This window comes from Falco peregrinus, chromosome 12, assembly GCF_023634155.1.
Source record: "Falco peregrinus isolate bFalPer1 chromosome 12, bFalPer1.pri, whole genome shotgun sequence".
In the NCBI taxonomy this organism is placed as follows: domain Eukaryota; kingdom Metazoa; phylum Chordata; class Aves; order Falconiformes; family Falconidae; genus Falco; species Falco peregrinus.
Genome location: NC_073732.1, coordinates 12,976,993 through 13,001,895, shown reverse-complemented (window position 1 = coordinate 13,001,895; position 24,903 = coordinate 12,976,993). Strand labels below are relative to the sequence as shown.

The 24,903-nt window shown below is 36.6% G+C and overlaps 1 protein-coding gene across 5 annotated transcripts in view; it reads left to right on the top strand.

Annotated features, from left to right (window-relative positions):
* Positions 1 to 24,903, top strand: part of SLC9A9 (solute carrier family 9 member A9) — a 214,204-nt gene that overhangs the window by 46,113 nt on the left and 143,188 nt on the right. For all 5 annotated transcript variants that reach the window (XM_027787215.2, XM_005237721.4, XM_055817589.1 and 2 more), the window contains 2 exons: positions 1,239 to 1,354; positions 9,550 to 9,655. In XM_027787215.2, coding sequence (XP_027643016.1) covers positions 1,239 to 1,354; positions 9,550 to 9,655 — 222 coding nt within the window. The remainder of the gene's footprint in view (positions 1 to 1,238; positions 1,355 to 9,549; positions 9,656 to 24,903) is intronic.

Sequence of the window (24,903 nt, the reverse complement as noted above, 5' to 3'; positions counted from 1 at the left end):
CAGGTGTGTGTGTGCTGGGGATAAAAAGACTAACTTAACTGCAGGGTCTTGAATCATTATTCTTTGGGAATGGAGAGAAAGTGAGCTCAGCAATCAAGGAGACCCACAGCTGGATGAATTATTTTAGAACAATTGGTGACTGTTTGCTAGGCAGCTTATGTAAATACATACACAAATATTTAGGATCATTGGGAAATTCTGTGGTGACCTATCTGCTTCCCTCTTAATGTAATAAGGTTACTATACTTCAGAAAATCTACAGCTTGGTAAAATATGTGAAAACAATTTGTAATTAACTCTCAGGCTGTTTGTTTAGTAGCATTTTATCTGTCACTCAGATCTTCTGTACTTATGTGACTTCAGAAACATCTTCAGAGTATAGCTGAGGGCAAAATGTAGTGAAGTATGTGAATGGATGTAGCTCTGTTTAAATGATTTTTCTTAATTCTGTAGTTAGAAGAGCACAGTTCTTAATTTGTGTTTATGAAAAATGTATTGAATGCAATTGGGTTTTTTATCAACCAGATTGAAAATGTTCAAAAAATTAAAAAAATAAACTACAGATTCTGACAACAAGTGAATTCCTTTTTTCAAGATATTTCAAGATTCTTTTTAGATTACACATCTCATATAGCATTACCTAGTTAAATCTCAGATAGCATTACCTAGTTATATAAACCAATGTTAACCTTCCCTGTGAAACCAGAGAGCTAGTGAATTTTGAAGTGTGACACTGTTGCCTCACTGCCATTGCGAGTTGTTAAAATATCTGTCTTGTTTGGAGACTTTATCTGGAACTTTGAATACAGCTAACATTTAAAAGATGATAGAATAAAACATTCATTTAGAATTATTAGAGAAAGCCACAGAGCTGATAGTAGAAATGCCTTTGTGTAAGTGTTCTACGTTAGACAAATTGGTCTTAATAATGTCTTCATAAGCTTACATGATCTTTCTTTTTGAAAAATAAACAGCTAAAAGCATTGTCCTCTGCTACCAGCAGATGACAATTATTCAGAAAAGTCTTTGCTTTGGAATTGTGTAGGATGCTTTAACACAATACTTGAACAGTTTGAATAGGAAATAGAATTTTTATGTCATAGCAGGTTATGTTCAGTATTCACATGATACATTTATTTAAAAGAAGCTGAAGAGAATAAGAACCTTCTTAATACTGTAAATTAAGCATAAGTGTTATATACTCTGCCTGAATGCCTGTCTTATCTTTCCTCTGACAGGTTGATAATGTATGGGTTTGTGAAGGCCATGGTACGCATTGGCCAGTTAAAAGGATGGGAATTCCACTTCACTGACTGTTTATTTTTTGGATCGCTGATGTCTGCCACAGATCCAGGTAACCCTTTAAAATAAATTGCTTTTCCAAAAGTCAGAAGAGTAAACAAGAATATAACAACTACTTGTGCCACAGAAATGTTCAAAGTCTCTGTTCTTGACTTTTTTATTCTCATAGCTGTTACATGTCTGATATTCTGATAGTCACCCATCAGATTGGCTCCAGCAGACATCCCTTGTGTTTGAGTAACTGGTTTATCTATGCTTTGCTCACAAACTTTATAAATAAAGTTGCTGGGGAGACTGGAAAAACGTTTTCCAGTCTTCAGGGCCCCCACATGTTCATGGCAGATACGAGAACTGCGGTAACACTGCAGCCTTATGGTTAATCATTTAGATATCGCATTCACGTGTGATCTAACCCAATGAAAGATACGGAGAATGTAGCTTTCATATTTGGCCCTATAAATACTGTTTATAAAGCATCAGTTTACAATTGGAATGCAGCATTTCATGATGATATAATTCTAAAAAGATACATACATACATACCAACAGGTTAACTTGAGTTTGCAGATGTAAGATTTAAAGCCTAAAGTTACAGTAATTAGCCAAGTCTGGGAAACAGACTCAGTGAATTTTGGAATCACAGAATCATTTAGATTTAAAGGGACTTCGGGAGGTCCTCTAGTCCAGCCTCTTAAATCAAACAGGTCTAACCTCAAAGTCAGCCTAGGTTTCATAGATATGTCCAGGCTTTGTTACATTGAAAAGGATAATTAAGAGTACTCTGGTATTAAAAGGGAAGTATTGCTTTTTGCATCTGTGGGACAATAGTGAAGGAGGAGGTGAAAAAAGGGGGTTGTTTTATATTTTACCTACAGAGAGACAAAGTACAAAGTCTGCAAGGGTACATCAGGTTTTTGCAAAATTTTCAGTTGAGCTGTTCCAGGAGGTGGAACAGAAAGCATTTTGTGATGCACATGACATGCTGCATTAGTGTTAACTACCCTTGAGAAGCTTCTCTGAGAAACTTATGAATAAATCTTTCAAATTCATGGCTATTAAAAGAAATGACAAAAAGCAACACTGTTCTACAAATTTCTTCTATTCTTTAAATAAACCTTCAATGTTTAACAAAAGACTGAGCTTGTGATTTATCATTCTGATGGCTTTAAAATATTTATTTACACAAAGCCAGCTGTTGCAAGATTGCTGTAAAAGCTGCATCAAATTGTTATTCTCAAATTAATCCAAGCATCCAATATGCTGCCACTTATAAAATCATCCAACTACTTTAATAAGATTCAGCACGATTGGAGCCTGTCTTCAGAGCAAGTGAAAAACATAGAAATTAGAAGCACAAAGAAAACCCAGGAAAATAAATTGCTTATGGAATAAAAGGTTGCTTACAGCTTCCAAGTATATTTCTTGATTCTGCTATGAATAGAGTTTTGCAGTTGGCTAAGTTTATTTTCCCACTTTCCAGTACAATACTATTTAGTTTTACAAATGAACATGTTGACTTACGAGAAGACATTTGTAAGACGAAGGCACTGATTTTGATTATAGTATTATTAAATCACCACTGATTAATCTGGAACGATCATGAGGGGGAAAAAAACCATGAAGCTCCTCTTACAATGGAAGGAATAAATGACAAGGATTATTTTTCCCAGATTTTTAAATAGGCTTAAAAAGCTAACACTACAGTTGAGAAAACTACATTTAGTGTGACAAACTATCATTGGTTAGTACTGGTTTAAATTATTCTTCTGCTCAGAGTGTCTGTGCATATCCAAGAGTATTTTAATGTTTAGTCTTGCTCCCTCTGTTATCTATTCACAATATTCCAAGCTATTTCATGTTTTTACTAATGATATCTGTAAATATCAGTCCCTCAATAACTTAGAGAATTTTGAATTAAATCTTTGCTTAATTAAATGGTAGACATTGCTGAAAATATTTCATTGTGTTGTAGGATTGGAAGTGAATTATAACCTCAAGCCATGTAAAGAGTTCATTGGAATTCCAAAATCAGTTAAAATATTGTGCCCCAGAGGGCTGATACAAACTAGGGCATAAAATAATCAGTCTAATGATTTATAAGTGATATCTAGCTTTTTTTATAAAAAGAAATCTCTGATAAAATGTTGTTAGTGTTATAGCAGTAGAATAAAATAATACATTACTGTCCTAAGATGATATAATAAACTCCTGTCAGATTCACTACCTGATTTTTCATTTAATTCTTCACTGTGTACGATTATAAACTCATTTAAAAAAATATTTAATTTCCCTTGGCTGTGGAAAGCAATTAAGTCTCAAAAGATGTTGAAAACTGATCTGTTGACTTGACGGAAGCAGTTTTGATTGATTTCCTTATTTGTAATAGTAAAGATGACTGGTAGATGTTTACATGTTAAATGAAGAATTTTACTACCAGGGCAGTAAACAAATGTACGCCAGCTAAAAGTTACTAATATTGTTAGGAAGGAGGAAATAATGTCATAGCACTCTGTAGGTTTTTGTTTTGAAGGGTATTTGAAGATCTTTAATATAGAAATTTTCCCATAACATTAGTTTAGAAGAATTGCTCTTATATGCTGTGGGTTCCCTTATACAGAAAACTAGCACTTGAACTAAGATTCAGAAATTAATTTATGACTGGATATACTTGGGAGTGTGTTTTGCATTATAGACTGTGTTCCCTAAACATCTGTGATACTTAGAGATGCCTCAAAAATCTCTTATATCTCTAGAAAGAAAATGTAGAAACTTCAGGGACATAACAAGGTTACTTTCAAGTGAATAATTCATTTTACAGAAAATATCTCCTTCCAATAATTTCTCATTTTCAGCAGAAAAAGTTTCTTATTTCAAGACTCCAGGTGAGACATCTAATTTCTAAGAAACAGAATGCTAAAATTCCCAAATTCTCCCTTCATTAGTCTTTGACTTAAAGAGTCAGACCAGTATTTGTCTATTATTCTAGCATCAGACCAGTATTTATATTCTTCTTTACTCTGATCAATAGGTATCATTTATCATGTAGTTGGAGAAATCATCTCTTCTTGTTATTTCATCTGTGTAAACCAACACAGATTTCACTTTTCGCTGCTGAAAAAGTTCCCTTGTGCCAGTATTGTGATTTCTGATATAACCTGATGGGAGGTTTTTTGGTGTGACCTCATCAAAGGGGATCAGGCAGTTCCTCCCTGTGTTCTGGTATGTGTCATTCATCAAGGGCAGCAAAGAGGCTGTGGAAAAGGTGCTGGTGAGGTGAGTGGAGCCCCAGGCTCTCAGTCCCTGAGCACAAGAGAGCTGCAAAATGGAACTGCCCCACATGTGAGCACGGATAAGGATCTTCTGACACCAACTGTCCTCTGTGGTCTAAAGGTAGACACAGCAATAAGCCCCAGCAATAGGCAGCTTCAGGGTACCAGTGGTTGTAATGGAATCAGGTGAATGACAGAACAAAACCAGCACATGAAATAAAAGATTCGACCTCTGCCTTAGCCACCAAAAAATAACTGAAAAATACAGCTTTGGCAGTTTGGCTTAGCTGTTATTAACACGTTCTGTGGGATGACCTTCTAATCCAAAGCCATCTCATGTATCTTTAGCACTTTTTTTTTTTTACCTTTTGACATTTCAAGCATAGAAAACAGATTCACCTTCACAAGGTTTGCTGAAGCACAGCTGTTCCTGAGCTATGTGAACTCCCTTGCCTTTGGTCAGCCTGATACTCACAAGCCTTTTCTCTATTTGAAGTTACTATGGTTAAACCTGAGCCGGGCCTGTGAGTTGCACTGCTGCTGTTATTGATGAAATTGGATGTTTATCAGAAAGAGCAGTTTCTGTTTCTAATAAAATCAAAGGACTTTGCATTAAGAAGCATAATTTATAAATGCAGCAAGGTAATACTTTTTATACACAGACTATAGAAGACTGTTTATAAATGTGGGTTTAGTTGAAATGTTCTTATGCTTTCTTCTTACCACTGAACTAATCTGTGAGTGGTGTGACTGATTAGTAGGGAAAGGAGACTATAATTAAAATTTGAATTGTTACTTTTAGAGAAAGACGAATAGAAAATATAAGCAAGATTTCTCTCATCTTACTTTCTTCCCATTTGATACTGCCCTCCTAAAAGAATTTAGGCCTGTAAGCTATGAAAGACATTAATAGTTCTAGTCAGAAGACTGAGGGACAATAGTACCAGTACCTTATATAATGGCCTCATTTATTTTCTGATCTTTGTTACTGTTTTCAAACATAACAGCAAAGAAGTATTGAATACAGTTAACTTAGAGACTGTTGTAGTTTGCTGATATTTTAGTTATACATACTTTTTACAGGAATTAATAACAAGTCAATTTGTTTCTACATATGTCAGCAGATATTTTTGAAAAACCAGCTCCACAGACACTTGTTCTGACTTGGGTACAACTGAAATAATGCTAGATTCAGCATCTAACAGATGTTACCTCAGGCCATGAAGTCAAGGAAGAAGTGAATCAGACTTCTGTTGGCACAAGTACTGTGAAATTCTTAGATATTTCACTATTTCATGCTTTCCATCACTGACATTTTTAATGAAGTTGACAACTTTTTCTAAATCAGGAACTCTGATACATGTTATTTCTATTTCTGTCAGTTTTCTACTGCCACAAAAGACGTTTGTTTGCTGTCCCCCAACTACCTGTCCTTACAGTCACCTAGTTCTTTACCTATCTCTACCTCTGTCCACATATGCTTAGGTTGAAGTAAGAGGTGAAGAGATGCTCTCAATTGAAAAGTAGTTTTGTATTTTTATAATACATATTGTATATAATGAATTATACAAGTCTCTGAGTAGTTATCACAATGTTCCTCAAAATTGCCTTCTGAAAGCCAGAAAGGCCGTACTTATTGCAATGCAGTATCTATGATCTTTACTTAGATATGAAAGTTTTCACAGATTAGATGTGTTACTGTGGTATATGATAGCAAATATCGAATTTTTAAAATAATTCCCTTGAGTTTTAAAGTCACCCATCAGACAAAACATGATGTGACTACTTTGGACAATGATAACTATTTATAGAGTATTATTCTATCCAGAGAGCAGTTAAAATGAACTTTCTTCCATAGTAGAGTATCACATCCCTTTTATTATGCCTATTCTGAATGAACTATATCCATAGATTCTCATAATTAACAAAGGCAAATGTGATCTTGAGGAAATGACTAGACGGTGGTAGGCAAAACAAGGTGAAAATATTTTACTGAACTCAGATGGAGTGCTTGTGCTAAAGATTACTTGTCTGTTCTTAGGCAGATACTATTTAACATTTTCATTAATGAATTGGCTAATGCAATAGAGAATGCATCTTTAATGTATAATACTATCCTCAGAGGAGATAGCAAACACTCTGAAGGACACAATTAGAACTCAATATGATTCTTGCAGTGACCTAAAATCAACAAGGATAAATGCTACACTTAGAAATAATCAACTTCATAGATAGAGAGTAAGAAATGATCATTTACTGCTGAGAAGTTTTTCACATTTACAACCTGAAAATGTCATCGGTACCAATACATAGCAAAAAAAAGAAAAAAGGAAAACAGGATTTATTAACATGTTCTACAGCAACTTTTTGCGCTATTTCTTGACAGCACCTGTCAACTACAGTACTTGGATCTCATTTTGGGCACTGTATTTCAGGAAAGATATGGGCTGATTAGAAGTGATTAGAGGGCTAGAAAACATTACTGAAAGGAGGAGACTGAAAGAAGTGAGTCACTTTAGGGAGGAGGTGTCTGAAATGAGTCTTTGAATAGGCAAAATGTTGCTGGAAAGAAAAGGAATAAACATGACAAATTATGTGTGCCTCGTTAGGCTAGGAATGGAAACTACAGACTTGAAGAACAGGAGGGGAGATCAAGTTTAGACATTCAGGAATAACTGCATTTATAAATTATTTGAATACTGAAGAGCAAATTAGTCTCCCTTGGGATTTGTGGAACCAACATCACTTCAGTTCTTTAAAAACACATCAGATAAGTATCTGTCAGCAGTGGTACGGCTGGAGGCTGTTGGGGCCAGACAAACATAAGGACAGAGCAGAGACCAGAATTCTTTGTTCAGGGACAGGCAATGCTGTAAGGAAGATCCAATAACCCCCAGTGGGAATGGGAGAAACATTTGAAATGGAAGGTACTTTCTGAGAACTGGGTGAACTGGGGAGTTTCTCCCAAAGAGGCAATTGATGCATTCCTGTGTTGCTTGCTTTGTTATTTTGCTTTCATTTGAAGTCTTTTAAGTCAGATTTTTGGGGTAGAGCTGGGAGAGGAAGCAAGAAAAGAAAGCTGTTTTCTTAGGAGGCAAGAGGAAGGAGAAGAATGTGTAGGCATCTGTCTAATTGGCTTGGCCTGCTACACATACATACCCACAGTATGTTGGACTGATTACTATTTTCTTTTCCTTCTTTCATTATCACAGGGACTGTTAATGTGAGCCCAGACTAATTAACTAATAAGCAAAAGCTGGAAATGGCAAATAGTTTTAGAAAACAAGGCTGTTGTTACACCAGTGACATCAAAGAATGCGAGACTAAATTGGGTCTTCATTTAGCACATTAAGGCAGCACTGCTAATCAAGCAAAAACCTGAATATAGGTATTGGTGAACCAAGAAAATATCTTTTGCCAATAAAATTTCTTCCTACATCTTTGAGCTGTTCTGGGGAAAGAACTCTTTTCCTAGATTAAAATATAACTGCACTGGGAGTAGGTGGGCGAGGTTACCAGCATAGTTAAATATAACTAGCTAATTTAAATATAGCGATATCAGCAAATGTTCAGCTACACACATCTCCTAAAATGTCTTATATGAAATAACACTTCCAAAATTCTTCAAAGATAGAACATCCACAGAGATCATTCTGACATAAAATCTCACAGGAGAACTGATAATCTATTCTGGGTTTTAAACTGATTTTTAGATTACACAGATATTTAAGTGCCATTTAGAAAATCTTACCAGTAATGATTTCAAAGTTCCAAGAAATTTTATTAAGACAAAGCATAATCATCTGTCCGTGCATGTTTTTATATGAATTATCAACAGCCATCTCAATGTAAAACAATATAATTTTAATTTCTGAAATGTCAGGTGTTAACATGGCATCCCAGAGGCACTCCTAATCTTTGGGATTCCTGGGCTATGAGGATTGAGTCAATTGCACAATTATGTACTAGAATGAGCACCAGTGAAGCAGTAAGTTACCATGTGATTTTTAACCATACAAATAATTGGGTCCTTTACATTAAGTTTTGTTTGAAAAGAGAAAGCTCTGTTCTGTCCATGCAGAGAGAGAATAATAATATCAACATAGAACAGAGGAAGCCTTCTGTGCTTGGAGATTATGAAGTGCTAGGTATATCTTGGGAAGGACTGTAATCCCCTGCTTACAGGTAAGGAAACTGAGGCATGAAACAACTACAGCATCCTTTAATATCTACAGGACTTAATTACCTGAATACGAGCCAAGTGTCTAAATGCCCTCGAGCGTGTGTGTCTAAATGATTTGCCTAAGTTCAATTTAAATTCAACACACACTATTTTTTTCCTATTGCACTGGTAAGCTAAAAATCAAGCATAGCATATAACTCAGGGAGAAGGAAGGGACTTAATGATATGCTGAAGGAACCTTAAAATGGATCAAAAGTATCAGATATCCGGATCTGGATGAGAGCATTTCATGACTACAGATATGCTACACTTGAGGTGAGAGAGGCTGTGCTGCTGGTGGGACAGGGTATAGGGTTACTATGCATGTTCCTCAGTGAGCATATGTAATGGGTAAGCATTACATCATTATATCCTTCTGAAAACAGGTAAACCGGTACTCTCATCGCACACAAAGCATATGGCAAAACCCAAGTCTTTTCAGCACCCTTATTTCTTCTTGGTCACAAGACCACAGTCCTTTATGCACAGTAAAGTATGCTGTGAGATTTTCATTTATGCATGATTCTCTGTGTGAGAGGGAAAGTTTCTTCCTAATTCAGCTGAAGCACCAAAACTCAAAGACTTGCTGGATTTAAGGATCTTCTATACTTCAGCTGATCCCTTTTAACTTACTGTTATCCACTCAGGCAATAAACAGGACTGTACTTCTCAAACCCATATTCTAATGCTGCTTTATATCTTGAACCACCAGAGGAATATGAAAGTAACAGCCTTACTTTGCTTTGCCTCCATACAGTGACAGTCCTTGCTATTTTCCATGAACTGCATGTGGATACAGATTTGTACACACTCCTGTTTGGAGAGAGTGTCCTAAACGATGCTGTGGCTATCGTGCTGACATGGTAAGTACGCCCACCTCCGTTTGTTACTTGGTGAGATAATTACAAGATTTAATTCCTGGTATAATTCTCACTGATACAGTTTTGAAGATTTCATTGCAGAGATGCAATTCAGGAGTTGGTTTTGGCTTGTTAAACACCAGAATTCCAATATTGTTAATGGTAACCATGTATCCAGAATGCAATTTTAGTTCATTTTCTTCAACCTAGAAAGCAGTACAGTAAAATATGTAAATTTAATTTAATAGGATTTATTCTCCTATCTAAAGATATCTTGAAGAAATAATGCTGAATGAGCACCTAGAACATAGGGCAACTATAAAATTGCAGATAGGTTCCTTTTAATGTTTTGTGTTCTATTATTTTCCAAGATTAAAACCACAAAGTGGTACACAGTAGTTCAGTTTATCTACTTCTGCCTATTGAATCTGACAGAACTTCAGCTGATAATATTATCTTAAATTTATATATAGCTTTTTTATTCTCAGGAATCCTCAAACAGATCACAAATGATGGGCCAAAATCACACAAGTATGTTCTGTCCTAAAAACACAGATGCTAAGTACATGATTAACAGGATATCAAGTTAACTCCACTCTGCATGTATTACAGGCTTCCAGGAGCTTTTCTAGAAATACAAATAATCCTTTCAGATAATCTTAAAAGTACTCTGCAAAATGAAATTCATTTTTCCTGGATGCTTGAAGATGCTTCACAATAAGCCTCAATTCAGTGCCACTTTTTCTCCTTAAAATACAGTTACTCAAACTAGGTTTTATCCTACCCTTCAGAAAAACAGACTGTTACAGAGTTTACATCATTGAAAAATAAGCTTTATATTTTGTCTGAAAGTCCATGGAGAAACTTATAATAACTAAACTGGGGGGAGGGGGGGAAACAACAACAACAAAAAAAATTGTTTCACGATACAAAAAAAATAGTATTCCTATTTAATTTGACATTTTCCAATTATCAAGTGTAGTTACATTCACCTACACTAAACTCCTTACATTGTTCTTAGAGCAAGAGTAGTATTTTCAAACGCTGTCAAGTGTCTGAGCACAGCATTTAATGAATAGATACAGCACAGCTGTCACATTCAGTGACTGTGGTTGGAATGTGTCACTTAGGAGAGCATTTAGTACATCAGATAATAAAATGTGCAAAAGGAAAACTAAGGAAAGAATAGAAGCCTCAGTAGAGAGAACAGATAGGAAAGCATTAAAGCAGCTGTTAGAATTGGAAAGAAGCATGTAGGTGACAAAAAGTCTGAGATTTTTTTCTCTCTCACTTGTCTTTGTTTAATAAAGGCCTAGACATTTATAGCTCATTAAGACTCTCTTCAGCTGTTAGTGCAAGGTTCCTGTAGACTGTGGAACAGTTAGGCTACAAGCAGCTCAAGGAAACTCAGAATATTTCAAGTGTCTCTAGTTTTCAATCACTGTAATGTCAAAGCATGTGGATCTCTCCAAAGGTACAACTCAACTGCAAAGCAAATCTAGAAAGAAAAATGCTATCGGATAGTACGTGACTCACAAGTGCCTAACTTCTACTCTTCCTAGTATTCAAGGTTATGACCCTCAGCCTGCATACAGATACAGAAATCTACAGAAAAGGTGCCTGATGCAAATGTTGGCTATCTCCTTCACGTGTTCTCTTCACTAGACATGGGACATTGCAGCTCTTCTTTGTTATAGAATCTCTTGTCACTGGAAAACTGGTAGTATTTTTCTGTATTTGCAGTGTGACTGACACTTTGTTTTTTCTAATATATTTAGTCATATGTAGAGACTGAAGGGAATAGGTGGCATAATCAGTTCTACATTTCATTCATTTCTGGCTTAAATAATCAGCTTCTTCACAAATACATTTCTGCAACCTAACATGACCTTCCTTCCTGTAGCCTTTTAAGTAAAGATATACCTGTTAATAATGTCAGCTTCAGTGCATTAACACCCCACTAAAACAGCCTGAGTTTAAATGAAGAATATTATTTTTCTGTCACTGCAAAAGAACGGCTAGTTTTTTGCTCTGTAACACATACCACTTTTCAGGATGGTGCAAACACAGCATGTTCGTAATTACAGTAATAGAGGACTATTTTAAAAGGTGTGAGAATAATGTTTACCAATCTGGAAAAGCATTAATAAGTCATTTTGTACGCTACGTAATAGTAAACAGAAAACAGAGTAAGGGAATACACAGTGTAACAGCATAACCAAGTTAACATCTGCAGGAGTGACTCGCTGGGGGAAAGAGAGGAAGATGAAAGAGGGAAGGCTCTTACGGCTGGCTGTGGCCATTTGGCAAGGTGAAGGTAGCATGGCTGGCTGCCAGCAAGGCTTTATATTGATAGCTCTCTTTTCCTTCAGCTTCTCCCTCCAACCTCCGTTTTTCCTGTGCTGGTGTTTAGTTTAAGGACAGCAGCAGGACCGGCTACCCCTACATTTTTCATATGGATTTAGTAAGTCACACGAGCTGTGTGTGTTACAGATGCTGTGGCCAGCTGCCCTCAGAAAATACTGGTCAAGCACACAAGTTCTCCAGGCCAAATTAGCAACTCTCCTATAGGCCATCTTGCCATACCAAACACCTGGGTGTTTGTGGTAATTGCAAGATTTCATTTATACTGTGCTATTTTAAGATAATCCTGGCAGAAGGGATCACTGTGAATCACATTGACAGCAGTGGCTGCAGAAAGGCTGACAAGCTGCTGTGCACCTGGGAGAGCTCATCTATACAGGGGCCACTATAAGCAAGGGTATTGGGGGTGTAACAAGGGGTTTCTCCTATATAAGTAACTTGCAGAGTTGCTTACGGCTTCTCATTTTTAGCTCAAAAGCCTCCTTTTAATAAAAAGTCTATGAGAATTCTCATAGAAAAGAAACATTTTGGAAGAAAATGAGGATTTAAATATTCAAAATGAGTAATTTTTGATCCTGTTTTATATCAAGGTATCAAAATATTTAAAAAAAAAAAACAACAGACCCCTACAAGACAATACATATTACATGACTACACACATCACATCTGCTTTTATCCAGAAAAACCTATATGACTAATTGTGCCACAAATATTTCCTATATGCTTTGTTTTCCAGGAAATTGACTTGGCACCTGTGTCTTTTTTGGCACTTACTCGGCACGCTTTCAGTGTCTTTTTACAGCTTAACTGTTATCTGTAGGACTATTTTATATATGCTAAATTAAAACAAAACATAGGTAGGAAAAGTAAGATATTTGATCTTCTGAGTGTGTTTAAATATCCTTATATTCTTCACGATTAGAGATTGTTTCATTATTTAGAATTTAAATTTAGACACCAAGTTATGGCAAACTCTTATGAAAAGATCTTCTCAATCAAATTTTTATTACAATTTTTAAGAAAAAAAATTATTCTCAGTTCTTCAGATACATTGTACTTCATCACCAAGGAGTTTACCTGAGTGTATTCTGTGGCTTTCAGAATGAAAGAATATAATTTAAGATGATGTTTCTTGAATAGCTGTATCATAATATATACTGCATAAAATTATTTCTTTTGCTTTCTTGGGGGTTGGTCTATGATGTAGTGAATGTTTCCATAAAAGATTCCAGATGGTAGCTTTTTTTACTCCCTGTTTGTATCCTCTAACTTCTGGGTTTTCAACTTCAGCGTTTTTGCAAAGGTATTAACAAGAAAATCTAGCTTACAAATGTTCCAGCACACATAAAGCTGTTCTTGTAGCTATAAATTTAACCTTCTGCCAGCCAGTTCTCTGAACATCATAAAGCAGCAGTTTGTTCAGCTTCAGATATGCACAGGCATTCATGCTATAGGATGCAGCATTGAAGGTGATATATTTTCATTCACAGATTTTGGACCCAGGAATGTTTATCGTTGCTTAGGTTTATAAGTAGTACTTTACAGACAAGACAATACAATGACCTGTCTGTGTACTTAAGCACTTACCAGATGCGGACCACATTCTAAAGATCAAAACTGAGAAACATCTCAGTAACTTCAGTTGGAGTTATGCGTTAAGAAGACTGTAGAATCTGGCTGAAAATTAATAACTTATGGATAGTCCTGAGCAAAGATGTTTAACCTCTTATTTCACTTTCATTCCTTTTTCATTGTTCTGTCTTCATACAATATATTACTTGTTGAAGAAAACATCCACATATATTTTGAATGCACACACTATAGGTTTGGACTTGGTCTGCCAAGAGGTTTTGCACATTTGCAGAGAAATTTAATGAAGAAAGCCTGGAAGAAGTTGTAGAAAAAAAATTGAATAGCTTGAGATGTGACTGAAAAGTAGCTGAACAGGTCATTAGCATTGAGAGAGTATATTTAGCAGAGCTATTTAATCTTTCTCATGCTGAGTGCAGGATGTAGAAAGCAGTAATGAATACGTGTTCCCTGCTAACAAATTACCTAAGAGAACATTACACAAGAAAGGTTTCCATTGTAGCAAATATCAGAAATGTTTGTATCATCATTATGTGAAAAACATGACTATTTCTCTGCTGGCTCTGTACCATTGCTCAGTGGGCCTGATGAGTTTCATCCCCTTCCTCGAAGAAGCGAGAGCGTGGAAGACACATGGGCATCAGGAACATCACCATATGGCACTGTCTTTCACCAGCAGTCAAAAAAAGTGAGCGGCAGCCAGGGGACACAGGATGTGTGACGCTGTGACATGTGGCAAGGAATGGATTTACTAGCTCTGTTATATGCAATCAAGAACTGTTTGATACATGAATGAAGTGAAAATACTGGAGATAAAAATTGTGGTTGAGGATCACACAGCAGTGAAGGCAGAGAACACAGAAACTAGCTGACGTATGAAATTAAGACCTCCCATGTCAAAATGCTGACTGCCCTGGAAGGCTTAGAAGTGTAGATATTTCTGGACAGAGAGGAAAGTAATACTGCAAGCATAGTTCTCTTGTGAAGTTTGGCTTGCCATTATAAAGTACCTTAAATGGTATGTAAAGGAAGAGATGATAACCTTTGAGATTCAGAAAAAGGAGAAAAGGAAAGTAAAAAAAAAAACCAACCTGGACTGTTTTGAAATGGATACCCTGCCTCTTTTGTAAAGTATCTATTGGTTGTATACATTCCACAAAGTTCATTCATGCCTATTAGTAAAAATTAGTCAGGCTGTAAAGCTCCCTTTGCAAAATTCTAGGACCAGCCCTGAAAGCCTAAATTCATAGAGCTAGATAAGAACTGGAGGTAACAGATCCTGTTGTTGTATGACCCCTTGCTGATAAGAACAGTATTTGTTGGTGAGGTGCGTGTTTCTGCTGATGCTCACAGATGCAATAATGTGTCAGGAATTCAGTGATCCTATGTTGGCCAGATAAGATGTTCTGGAATAAATAGGTAACATTCCTTTTTTTTCCAAAAAAAAATCTGTGCTGGTAGAAGGGTACTGCAACCCCCTTCTACATAATAAGCTTCTATGATTGGTTCAAAGATTTACCAAGCAGTTTACCCTGATAAAGAAATTCAATTTTCCAAAGTTCCTGGAGAATATTTTCTCTAATAATACATATATTTCAAGACACCATATCTGTGTTTGATAAATTAACTGTCCATAAAATCCAGACACCTTTTTAATAGTTTAAAAGGCTTGAAATGTATGATAAATAGTTTGGATATTGCCCATTTCATCTTGTTTTTGTCTTTCCCTGTTCAGCATAAACAGCTTATCTGCTACAGTAGGATAAAGTATAAAGGAGGAACTCTAATTATTCAATGTGTTTGTGATACCAGGGCATAGTTTTGAGGGGAAAATGGGCAGGGCAAGTTGATAAAGGTGATGGTCAGCTTTGCTATACCCAGTGAAGAAATCTCTTGTAAAAGTAGCTTCACGGCTCCTTTTAAATATTTCCAGGATGGACATGTACCAACACATGTCATACCATAACTCTTCACTGCTCAAAAAAGACTTTCATTCTAGTCTAGTAGTACCTTACACAAGTTAATATCATGCTCCAACCATTCTTACTTGGTAGCAATTCTCCTGGAGGCTTATATGGGGCTTTCTAAAATAACACAGCAAAGGGAACTGAGACAAATTTATTGAAAAACAATATCCATTTCCAGGGGAAATAACTCAGAAGCCAGATTTCAGCTCAGTTTGTGCTGAACAGGCTCTAAGGTTGACATTTCTCAGGCAGTGATCTCTATAACTGTCCTAGGAAGTCAAGAGAATTCCTTCTGTCACACTGGTGATTCTTACTGATAGGTCCAGTCATGATATTACTAATTTTAGTTCTGTTTAGATCTCTTCAAAATATAAGAAGCTCTTTTGGTCAAATGGACCTCAAAGAGAAAATTAATAAGAACCTTTAAATCCTTCTGGTTTAGATTATTTGTTCACCTGTATTTTTATTACTTCTGTCGTTTTAATTCTGTTATTATGTCATTGAACTTGAAGGTAGTTTACTCAGGAGGAAAATGTAATCAGAGACTGAAGAAACAGATGTTTGACAAACACCAAATATAGGTACAAATATTCAGTCTGTTTCACTCGGTCTTTGGCCTGGTGAAGTAACTATCCCTTATCCTGCAAATGTTGCTTTCCTACTTTTCCCAATTTCTAATTCAGATTCCTAGTGTATTTCATATTAAAAACAGCAGTTCTATAAAGGACATGAAAAGATACTATAACTATATTGCTGAATAATGAAGCTGGGAGCTAGGATGTGCAGGAAATAATACTGGCTTTGAAAGCTATGATGGGTGTCTCCTTAATGCATATCTCAGTGGATGTGAGGCTCACTTTATGATTATTTTAAGCTTTCTTCTTTTGTCATGGACTGTCTCTAATTTGGATCCTTTGCCCTTCCGTTTTTGGAGCATTATTCTGTACAGGTTTTATCACACTTTGATCCCTAAGCCCATTGAATAACAAATGTTGCAGAGGAAAGACAGCCGAATGCTCTCACATCATGTTTTTCCCTTAAACCGCAGCTACAGTCAGAAAGTGGCCTTAAAAGTGACATCATGAACTTCCATATGTACTATCTCAAAACCTTTTGTATCGTGTAATCAATTAGGAAACAAAGATTTCTCTATCAGCCAATGCTTTGTTTCAGTTTTCTCCTCATCTGTAGGTAACTGGGAGTTCATTCAGTCTAAGAACATCACGAAGTCTGCCAGCCTGTATCCCACACCTCCTGCTGAGATCTGTTAGGCACTGTTAGCAAATAGCAAAAAATATGATTGCTTCAGTATTGTGTCACCACATATTAAAAAAGAATGTTTATTTCTCTATCTACCTTGTATTTTTAACCATTTTTTAAACCATGTATTGATGCAATTCCTTGTGTCTTTTACCATACTATTTCTGCCACTGGAGTGAAAGAGAAACTCATTTAAGTTCCATTTCTATCATGTATCTGAGTGCAGACAAGATGTTATTCACACGTTCTAGGCATATTAGTGCATAAGTAATAGTGTAAAAAACCACTTGTATTCATAAGTGGGCCCTTATGCACACGCAGTTAATAGCTTTAGTATACCTACACATAAAACTCTTCAGCCTAGGTACTTTATTTTCAGAAGTGTATAAGCCTCATTCCTTGCCAATTACTGTACAAAGTGTGCACAGGGACACGTTTCTAACCAAGGAAGAAAGAAAAGAGGGAAACAGAAGCACCTGTGACATCAGACATGACAAAAAGGTAAAAAGGATTAACACATACAACATTTTCCTGCTTAAAGAAAATAGGTGGCATATAGATTTCTAAGAGTGGGAAGAAATGGTGAAAGGAGATGAAACAGAAAGTAGGAAATTGAACTGGTGAAAGCAACAAATAGAGATTGTGAAGGTATGGCTAGAAAAAAGAAGAAAGGGTGAGAAAAGACAAGATGTTGAGAAACAAATAAAAGGCATACTGTCTAAATACAGATCATGACAGTGATACATAAACCTGTAGCTACCTAGGACTCTTTAGAGGGGAAAAAAGCTTTTTTAATCATAGGGATACAGAGGAAAACCTGATTATTTTTCTCTGGTGCAATTTTGCAGTTTTATGTTGCTTTGTTAGGAATATCTATGTTTGAAATCCTTAGAGTAGCACATCAAAATGTGCTCCTGAACTGTAATGAAACTGTGAAAAGTATAGGAATTAGGACAGCCAGTTCTAAAGAGTGACGCACTGCGATCAGGTAATGAATCTGAGCTCAGAAAAGGAATGAGATTCTGCCAGAAACACGGGGTTGCCCCCAGACCCTTTCTTCGTAGCTGCCGTTACGTAAATTAATTTGGCAGAACTGGAGGAACTGAGGCTTCTGTGAGCTCAGTTTGAGCAGTGGCAGGCTTAGATGGGTGATTGCCTTTGCAAAGCCTAACCTAGAACATGCAAATCAAAGACCTAAAACAGGCATAGGAAGAGTTTCTCCATGGTACTGACTCGCAAGACTTTGAATCCTTGACAAAAAATTAGGGAATTCAGTGTCTGTGAGCTACAGATCTGGACAAACGACTAACTGAATCTCCGGAGTCAGCCATTGCCTTATTCCAGATAAATACTATCTGTGATTTTATTCTCACAAAGAATCATGAGGAGGGATGACTGTAACACCATGGAGGGAAATAAAATAGAATTACTTGAAAACCTGAAGGAAAGCAAAATGCTGGATGGAAGCTCAGCCCAAACAGTTAACTTACTGGTTCCCCTTAGCCAAGATGAATTTGGCTACTATTCCAAATATTGTTAGCAAGGATTATGTACCAAGCAGCCATTTAACCAGTCAGAGTAACCTGCAAATTTATAGAGCAAGGAGTTAATTGTGCAACAAGTGAGTGACTGATTTTAAAGGTGGATGAGGAATCCTTTTCATGTATTATTTCTATAATAATGAAATTATGGTTGTCCATCTGCTCTTTTTACCTTTGAGGAAGGGTTTAGTCCCAGCTTATTTTCTTGATGATAATTAAAGTTTCACATCACTGACCATCTGGAACAGGAGATGTGAGCACTGGGAAACTAACCAAACTTGCTATTAGCAGGAACTTTAGAAGAGCTTCTTTCCCAAAACAGAGAAAATCCCACATAAAATGATGGTATTCTTGCTTAATAAAGCTTTCTTTCTTTTTCCTCCATGAACCTTACTGTAACAGACCAGTGTTGCATTTAAATCAAGGGGGAAAATGCTATGGAATTTCTGTAACGCTTGTTATAGCTGGAATTTCAGTATGGAAATGGAGACTTGGAACAGAATGTTTTCAGAAGGTAATTCTCATCAATAAGGGTTTTTTTTCACTTTTTAATATTTCATATCCCTTTTTCCAATATCAGCTCCACATTAAAATTCTATTTGGCTTCTAGTTAATACATGCTAAAGGTCTTTCTAGATATGTTACTGTATTGGGTCTTGACCAAGGGGATATTCCATACCAGATGACATCTGCTCAGTAACAAAAGCCAAGAGAAAGCAGGAGTGAGGGCATTTGTTATTATGACATTTGTCTTCCAGAGCAACCGCTACACGTGCTGAAGCCCCACTTCCCAGGAAGTAGCTGGACATCACCTACTGATGGGAAGTAGAGAATAACATCTTTTGTTTTTCTTAGCTTTCACGCCCAGCTTTTGCTTTATTAAACTGCCTTTATCTTAACCCACAAGTTTTTTTCCCATCTTATTTTCTCTACCCTGCACTGGTCCTGCCAAGGAGGGGAGTGATAGAGCAGTTTGGTGGGCACCTGGTGTCCAGCCATGGTCAGCCCACCACAGTTATCTAATTGGCTCTGTTTTGTTTATGCAATTTATTTGCATGGGCAGCCCTCAGTTACAGTCTGCTAAGCTAGAATAAATTTCAGTGAGTACTGTTATGGAGATTGCCCTCAGGGATGTATGAAAATGTAGCTTAGCTCAAATCATCTGGGAATGTCTGTACTTGTCATACCCAATCAAATCAGACTAGCTGCAGGTATTTCTGTCCACTTATACACAAACAAACTCATAACATTTAAAAATTCGAAATGCAAGCTCAGAATTAAGAATGCTGCTTGCAGTGCTTGCAAATCACATCTAAGAGGCAATTATTTAGCTACATTTTCCATACAAATGACCAAATTGGCATCAAAGCTTCCTCATTTCAAAGATCTTTATTGGAAACTCTTCAGAACTGAAGTACACCCTGGTACGCATCAGCTTGGGTTTTGAGCTCTTCCAGATGTTTTTTCTTATCCAAATAACCTTCCTCTAGTGAATAAGACAGATTTTCTGAAAGCAAGATAATTACATACAGAATCTAATTCTACTTACAGAGACAACTCCCTTTTAGTTTAAAATGAATGTATTGATGCTAGTTCCCTTGGAGTGTTCCAAAAGAAAACTCATTTCATCCTCTCTGGATGAGATACCGTACGTAAGAGCCGGTCTGATACTTGCAGTAGATCAACATATTTTTCAAGTCTTCTTGGCAGGGAAGACAGGAGTACGCATCAGAAAGGTGAGGGAGAGCTTGCTATTTCATTTCACCAATACCTACCTATCCACCATTCAAATCCTTCCCAGAAATGCAGTATTGAAGAGTGCAGCTATCTCAAAGAGACAGAGGTTTTGTTACAATAGGATAAACTCCCATCAAAATTATCTTATTCTTTGGAGATCAGGTTGTGATTACAAGAAAGAAGAACCTGTTCACACTGTGGGAGCATGGACTGTGTATTTCCCGTGGCTACCCAGGAGCACTAGAAAAGAAAAAAATCTCTAGTGATCCCTCTGTGAATCCTCCAGAAGCTATGGGCTATTTATATAGTTTAATTCTAATTTCATTGTTCTGACCTGCTCTAAGTCCTGGATTTTTTTGTGTTTGGTTGTGGGTTTTTTTCTTTGACAGCAATGTCAGGTAAACTGGTTCCCACTGCAAGCCTTGATCTTTTAAGACTCAAATCCTTAATCTACTGAGTCTGTTAGAGTGAACTGACATAACTCTACATGAAATTCTTTTGCATGTACACATGTGTACATACATACTTCTGTGTGGATGGGGAATCATCTATAGAGCACATCAAAATAATGCAAAGGTTATAAATACTCAAAAGTTACATAATGCCCCAAGATTTTCATGCCTTATGGAAGAGGAGCTGAGAGGCACCTTCTGTAAACATTTTAATCAAACATAATTTTTAGTTTTATTTTTTCATACCCAGAAATCTCCCTCTCTCCATAGCCAAGACCTTAGTTCAGTATGCATGTTTCACCTTTTGGATTAGGAACTTTAATTTTCAGAATGTACTTTGGTCACTTGAGCAAAGAGAATAATTGATAACAGTAGCATGCAGCTGCTTTCCTTGAGTGCTGGGCACAGCAGGAGGAGAGACTGCATTTGAGAGCTACTTAAATGGTGAGACTCAGCAATTTTCTATTCTTAGAATAAATTCCAATGATTATAGAGGTCTGCTCTCTCATTGTTTCCACCTGCTTTTGTTTTGGTGTCAATCCTATTCCTTCTCTCTCCTTTACCTTTTCAATAGACAAGGCTCACCATCTCTATCTCGCTCTGCCCATTCCCCTGAACTGCATGACCTACTCCGCCACTTCTGCTGCAGTCATCAGTCCTTTGCTCTCCTATCTGAGATGGAAAGAAATTCTTTCTAAAGATAAGCTAGGACTAAACTCTTAACCCAATCTCCTCCATTCCCTAAAGCCAAGAGATACCCTGTATTTATTTCTGATACACACACCTCTTTGTTATCCTACTTCTTACATTGTGACAAGCAAAGGAGATGATGAGGACAAGAGAGAGAGATGCTGCTGGTCAGTTCTTAAGGCTGGTGAAACAGTAGATGGTAGAGTTTGAGGAGCAGCAATTACAGAAAAATAGTATATTGAAGTTTAGATGGCACACGCTTAATACAAATGAAATCTTAGAAAATTTTTAGGTAATGAATTTTATCAGATCTCAGCTGAGATTTGCCAACTAAACATCTCAGAAACCTTAAAACATTGCTCCATTTTGGCACATTTTCACAAGGGTGAAAGAAGCATGAGTAACAGATGGGTAATTTCCTCTTTCCTCCCCTTAGAAGTGACTTGTCTGAATTTCAAAGCGGTACAGTGAGAAAGCTTTGTAATTATGTGGTTGTAAGGTTTCTGTCCAAGATAAGCACAAATGTATTCTCTCTATATTGTTCTGCAAAATGGCTAGATTTTAAAACAAAGAAAAAGTCTTCATGAAAAGTGCAAATGCAACATGGGAATGTAATCTAAATGGTGTCATTGTGGCAGGTTCATGAACCATGAAAAAACAACAGCCAAATAAAACGAGAGCTTTGCCTGGCATGCTGCAGGTGTGAGCTAGACTGAAAGACGGGAGAGACTCAGGCAGCAGTTGTGCAAATGGCCCTGAGAGAGGGCAGCGCGGCAAAGCCTGTTCATTTCTGCTGTGTTTAGGGAAATGGGATTTATGAGTATTTCCTGTAAAGACCATTGTACCAAAGAAAAAAAGCCAGTCTTGTTATCAGTTTTCTCTTAATATGTTTGGTACTTTGATGTTCCCTAAATAATTGCTAATTATAATAATCTACATATTCTGAATGTAATATGCGTATGTGTAAGTTATGTGGATTCATAATGAAATTTCAGTACATTTCTGGGGAGACCTAATGACATTACAATTTGGATTTTGGAAAAGAAGATTTAAATACAATTAAAACTTTCAACCAAATAGCATCCAAACAATACATTGAATAAACTGATATGTGCAATTTTCCCTTAGTAGTTTCTCCACTACAAAATCTCACATAGTAAAATAATTTGTAAACATCCAGCATTTTCATTTCCTATCACCATTCATTGCATATTTATACTCACTTAAAAGAAATGAAAGGGTTCTTCCTTTCTACATTGTTCTACTGATCTATAGCAAGCACAGCCAGAAACTATAGTAAGAGAGATGAGAATAATAGAGCGCCTAACAGGCTGCTGTTCTCTGCCTCAGACATACTGGGGAAGGGTTATAGCCAGATGAAAATATTCCTGAAGAAAATATTTCAGCCTCCTGGACCATTTAACCGCATACATCTTTATTACAGTATTTTTATTCCTACAGAGTAATGTTAAAGGTATTTCTAAACTATCATTTTAGGATGCTCACGGCTTTCCTTCTATTTCTACACTTAGCAGGACTTGGCTCATAGCTAGGAGAGTGTCTTCATCGCACATTGTTAGAGGGAGAAGAATGCAAAAGTTTGTGAGGCAAGGCTCCTTCAGTTCAGTAATTATGAGGGTAATGAAGCTGGTCAGAATTATTTTCATTTTATTAGTAGCTGTGTTTAAGCCTCATGGAACTGCCTGTCTAGGGAAAGTATCTATTTTCAAGCTAAACGGTGGAAATTAGTGTGTTATACTAAATGATTATCCATAAATCAGTGGAGTCTTCACAAATCCAGAAGGAAAAATTGTTTGTTTGGCTGCCTGTCATTTCTGTGAGATTTTCCCCAGTGCATTGGATCTAGGCCACAGGTAATAGCAGATGCCTTAATTTTAAACAAAAAGAGATCTTACTTCGTTCTTTTAATCTTACCGTTGAGGAATACTTCACAAGCAGCTGCCAGTTATAGGTCCAAAACCCTTAGCATATGTACTTATGAATAATTCATTCTTATCAAAGCAAACACTCCCATCCAACATATTTGGTATAAGGACTCTTTGATTAAGTGATTTGCAGTGTATTTAGGAAACTGGGGTAGTGGGTGATGGTAGGATTTTATTAACCTGATTATCTTTGATAGTCTAGTTAGCTTTTAGATCATTCTTCAAGACTGGTATGTGTTTATGTATCACTGCTTACAGCTGGCTTATCATTTGAAACTCCTATACCAGGGATAGGGAAACAAAGACTGTACCAAGAGTTTTGAGAAAAATTTCCCTGAAGATAGAAGTCAGAAAAATAAGGAATATGTGTGTTCTAGTATTTCTTTTCTTGCTATAATCTTGAAGGATAAGAAGAACTTTTACCATTGTGATTGCCTTAGAGTTTGGGACTGAAATTCTGTCTACATAAACTTCACTGCCTAACTGATGATTCCTCCTCTTTGTTTGGTTTTATCATGGGTGAACTTGAGTAATCCTCCAGAGTAAAGGGTATTTGCAGGTGTCACAATCACCCCTTACTTAATGCTTGAGCAAAACAATTTCCATAAGGTTCAGCAGCTACATCTCTGTTGTTCTCAGCAGCCGCAAGCTGCTGAAATGAACCATTGAGGCTGTGGATAGCCAGCTACAGTTTGGAATGACTTCAGCCAAAGTAGTCTTTTGCAGTTCCTAGGCAAGGAGAAAAGGTACAAGATGGATGCAAAGCCACCTTTCAACCCATCTGCCACCCTGACCAAGCCCCCACACTCTGTCAGGCTACACAGTCTGTCCTAAAGACCTCTCTTGTTCATGCTTTGGGCAATTGCTTTTCACCCAGCATTTACTAGAGATACAACTCCAAGCTTTTTTTTTTTTTTTACTTTTAAAAGTTCAGAGTTATTCCTCTATCACCTTATCAGAAATTGTCTCTTTAAATATTTTTTTTATATAAAGTGGTTTAAATGGACTATACCTTCCAACACCATGCATTTTTCCAGCAGATGACTATTAGTACATGTGTCGTTACTTGTTGAATTACACCTTTGTAGAGCACTGCCCAGTAATTTTGTTTTAATGTTCTGTGTCTAATGTTAAAAGTACAGCAGTGATTTTAAAGAACTTCAGGCTACAGAGTGATAAGGCAACAAGCAACAAAAAAAGATTGCAATTTTAAAATTTGTATCATGGCTTAGATTTTTCTAAACTGTAAAAAAAAAAAAATAATAATAAATTAGTGTATTACCAGAAAGGTAAAGGAGGAGAGCTTCAGACCTACCTTGTTCCTACAGGAATATTACTGCCATTCTCTATGCAAGGCTGACCAGCTTTTCCAGCAAGTGAAGTGCCTTTCCCTAAGGTGAAATTTTGTTCTGTTCATTTGCTATATTTGGATCAGGAACAGAGACCTACAATTCAGAATATCCCTAAATCCCCATCCTCAGCTCCAGTATATCAAGAAGATAAAACATGTAATATGTTTTGTTTCTGACGTTATTACTGCCAACACTAGAGCATAAAATTTACATCTGGATTTATTTTAGACTTTCTCATGATAACAGCTGCATTTCTTGTCTTCACTTGGATACATTTTTAAAAATGAAAATTGCCATGGCAACAGCTGCAACCATTTATTATAAAGCAATAGAAGTGGAACTAATATTTGTG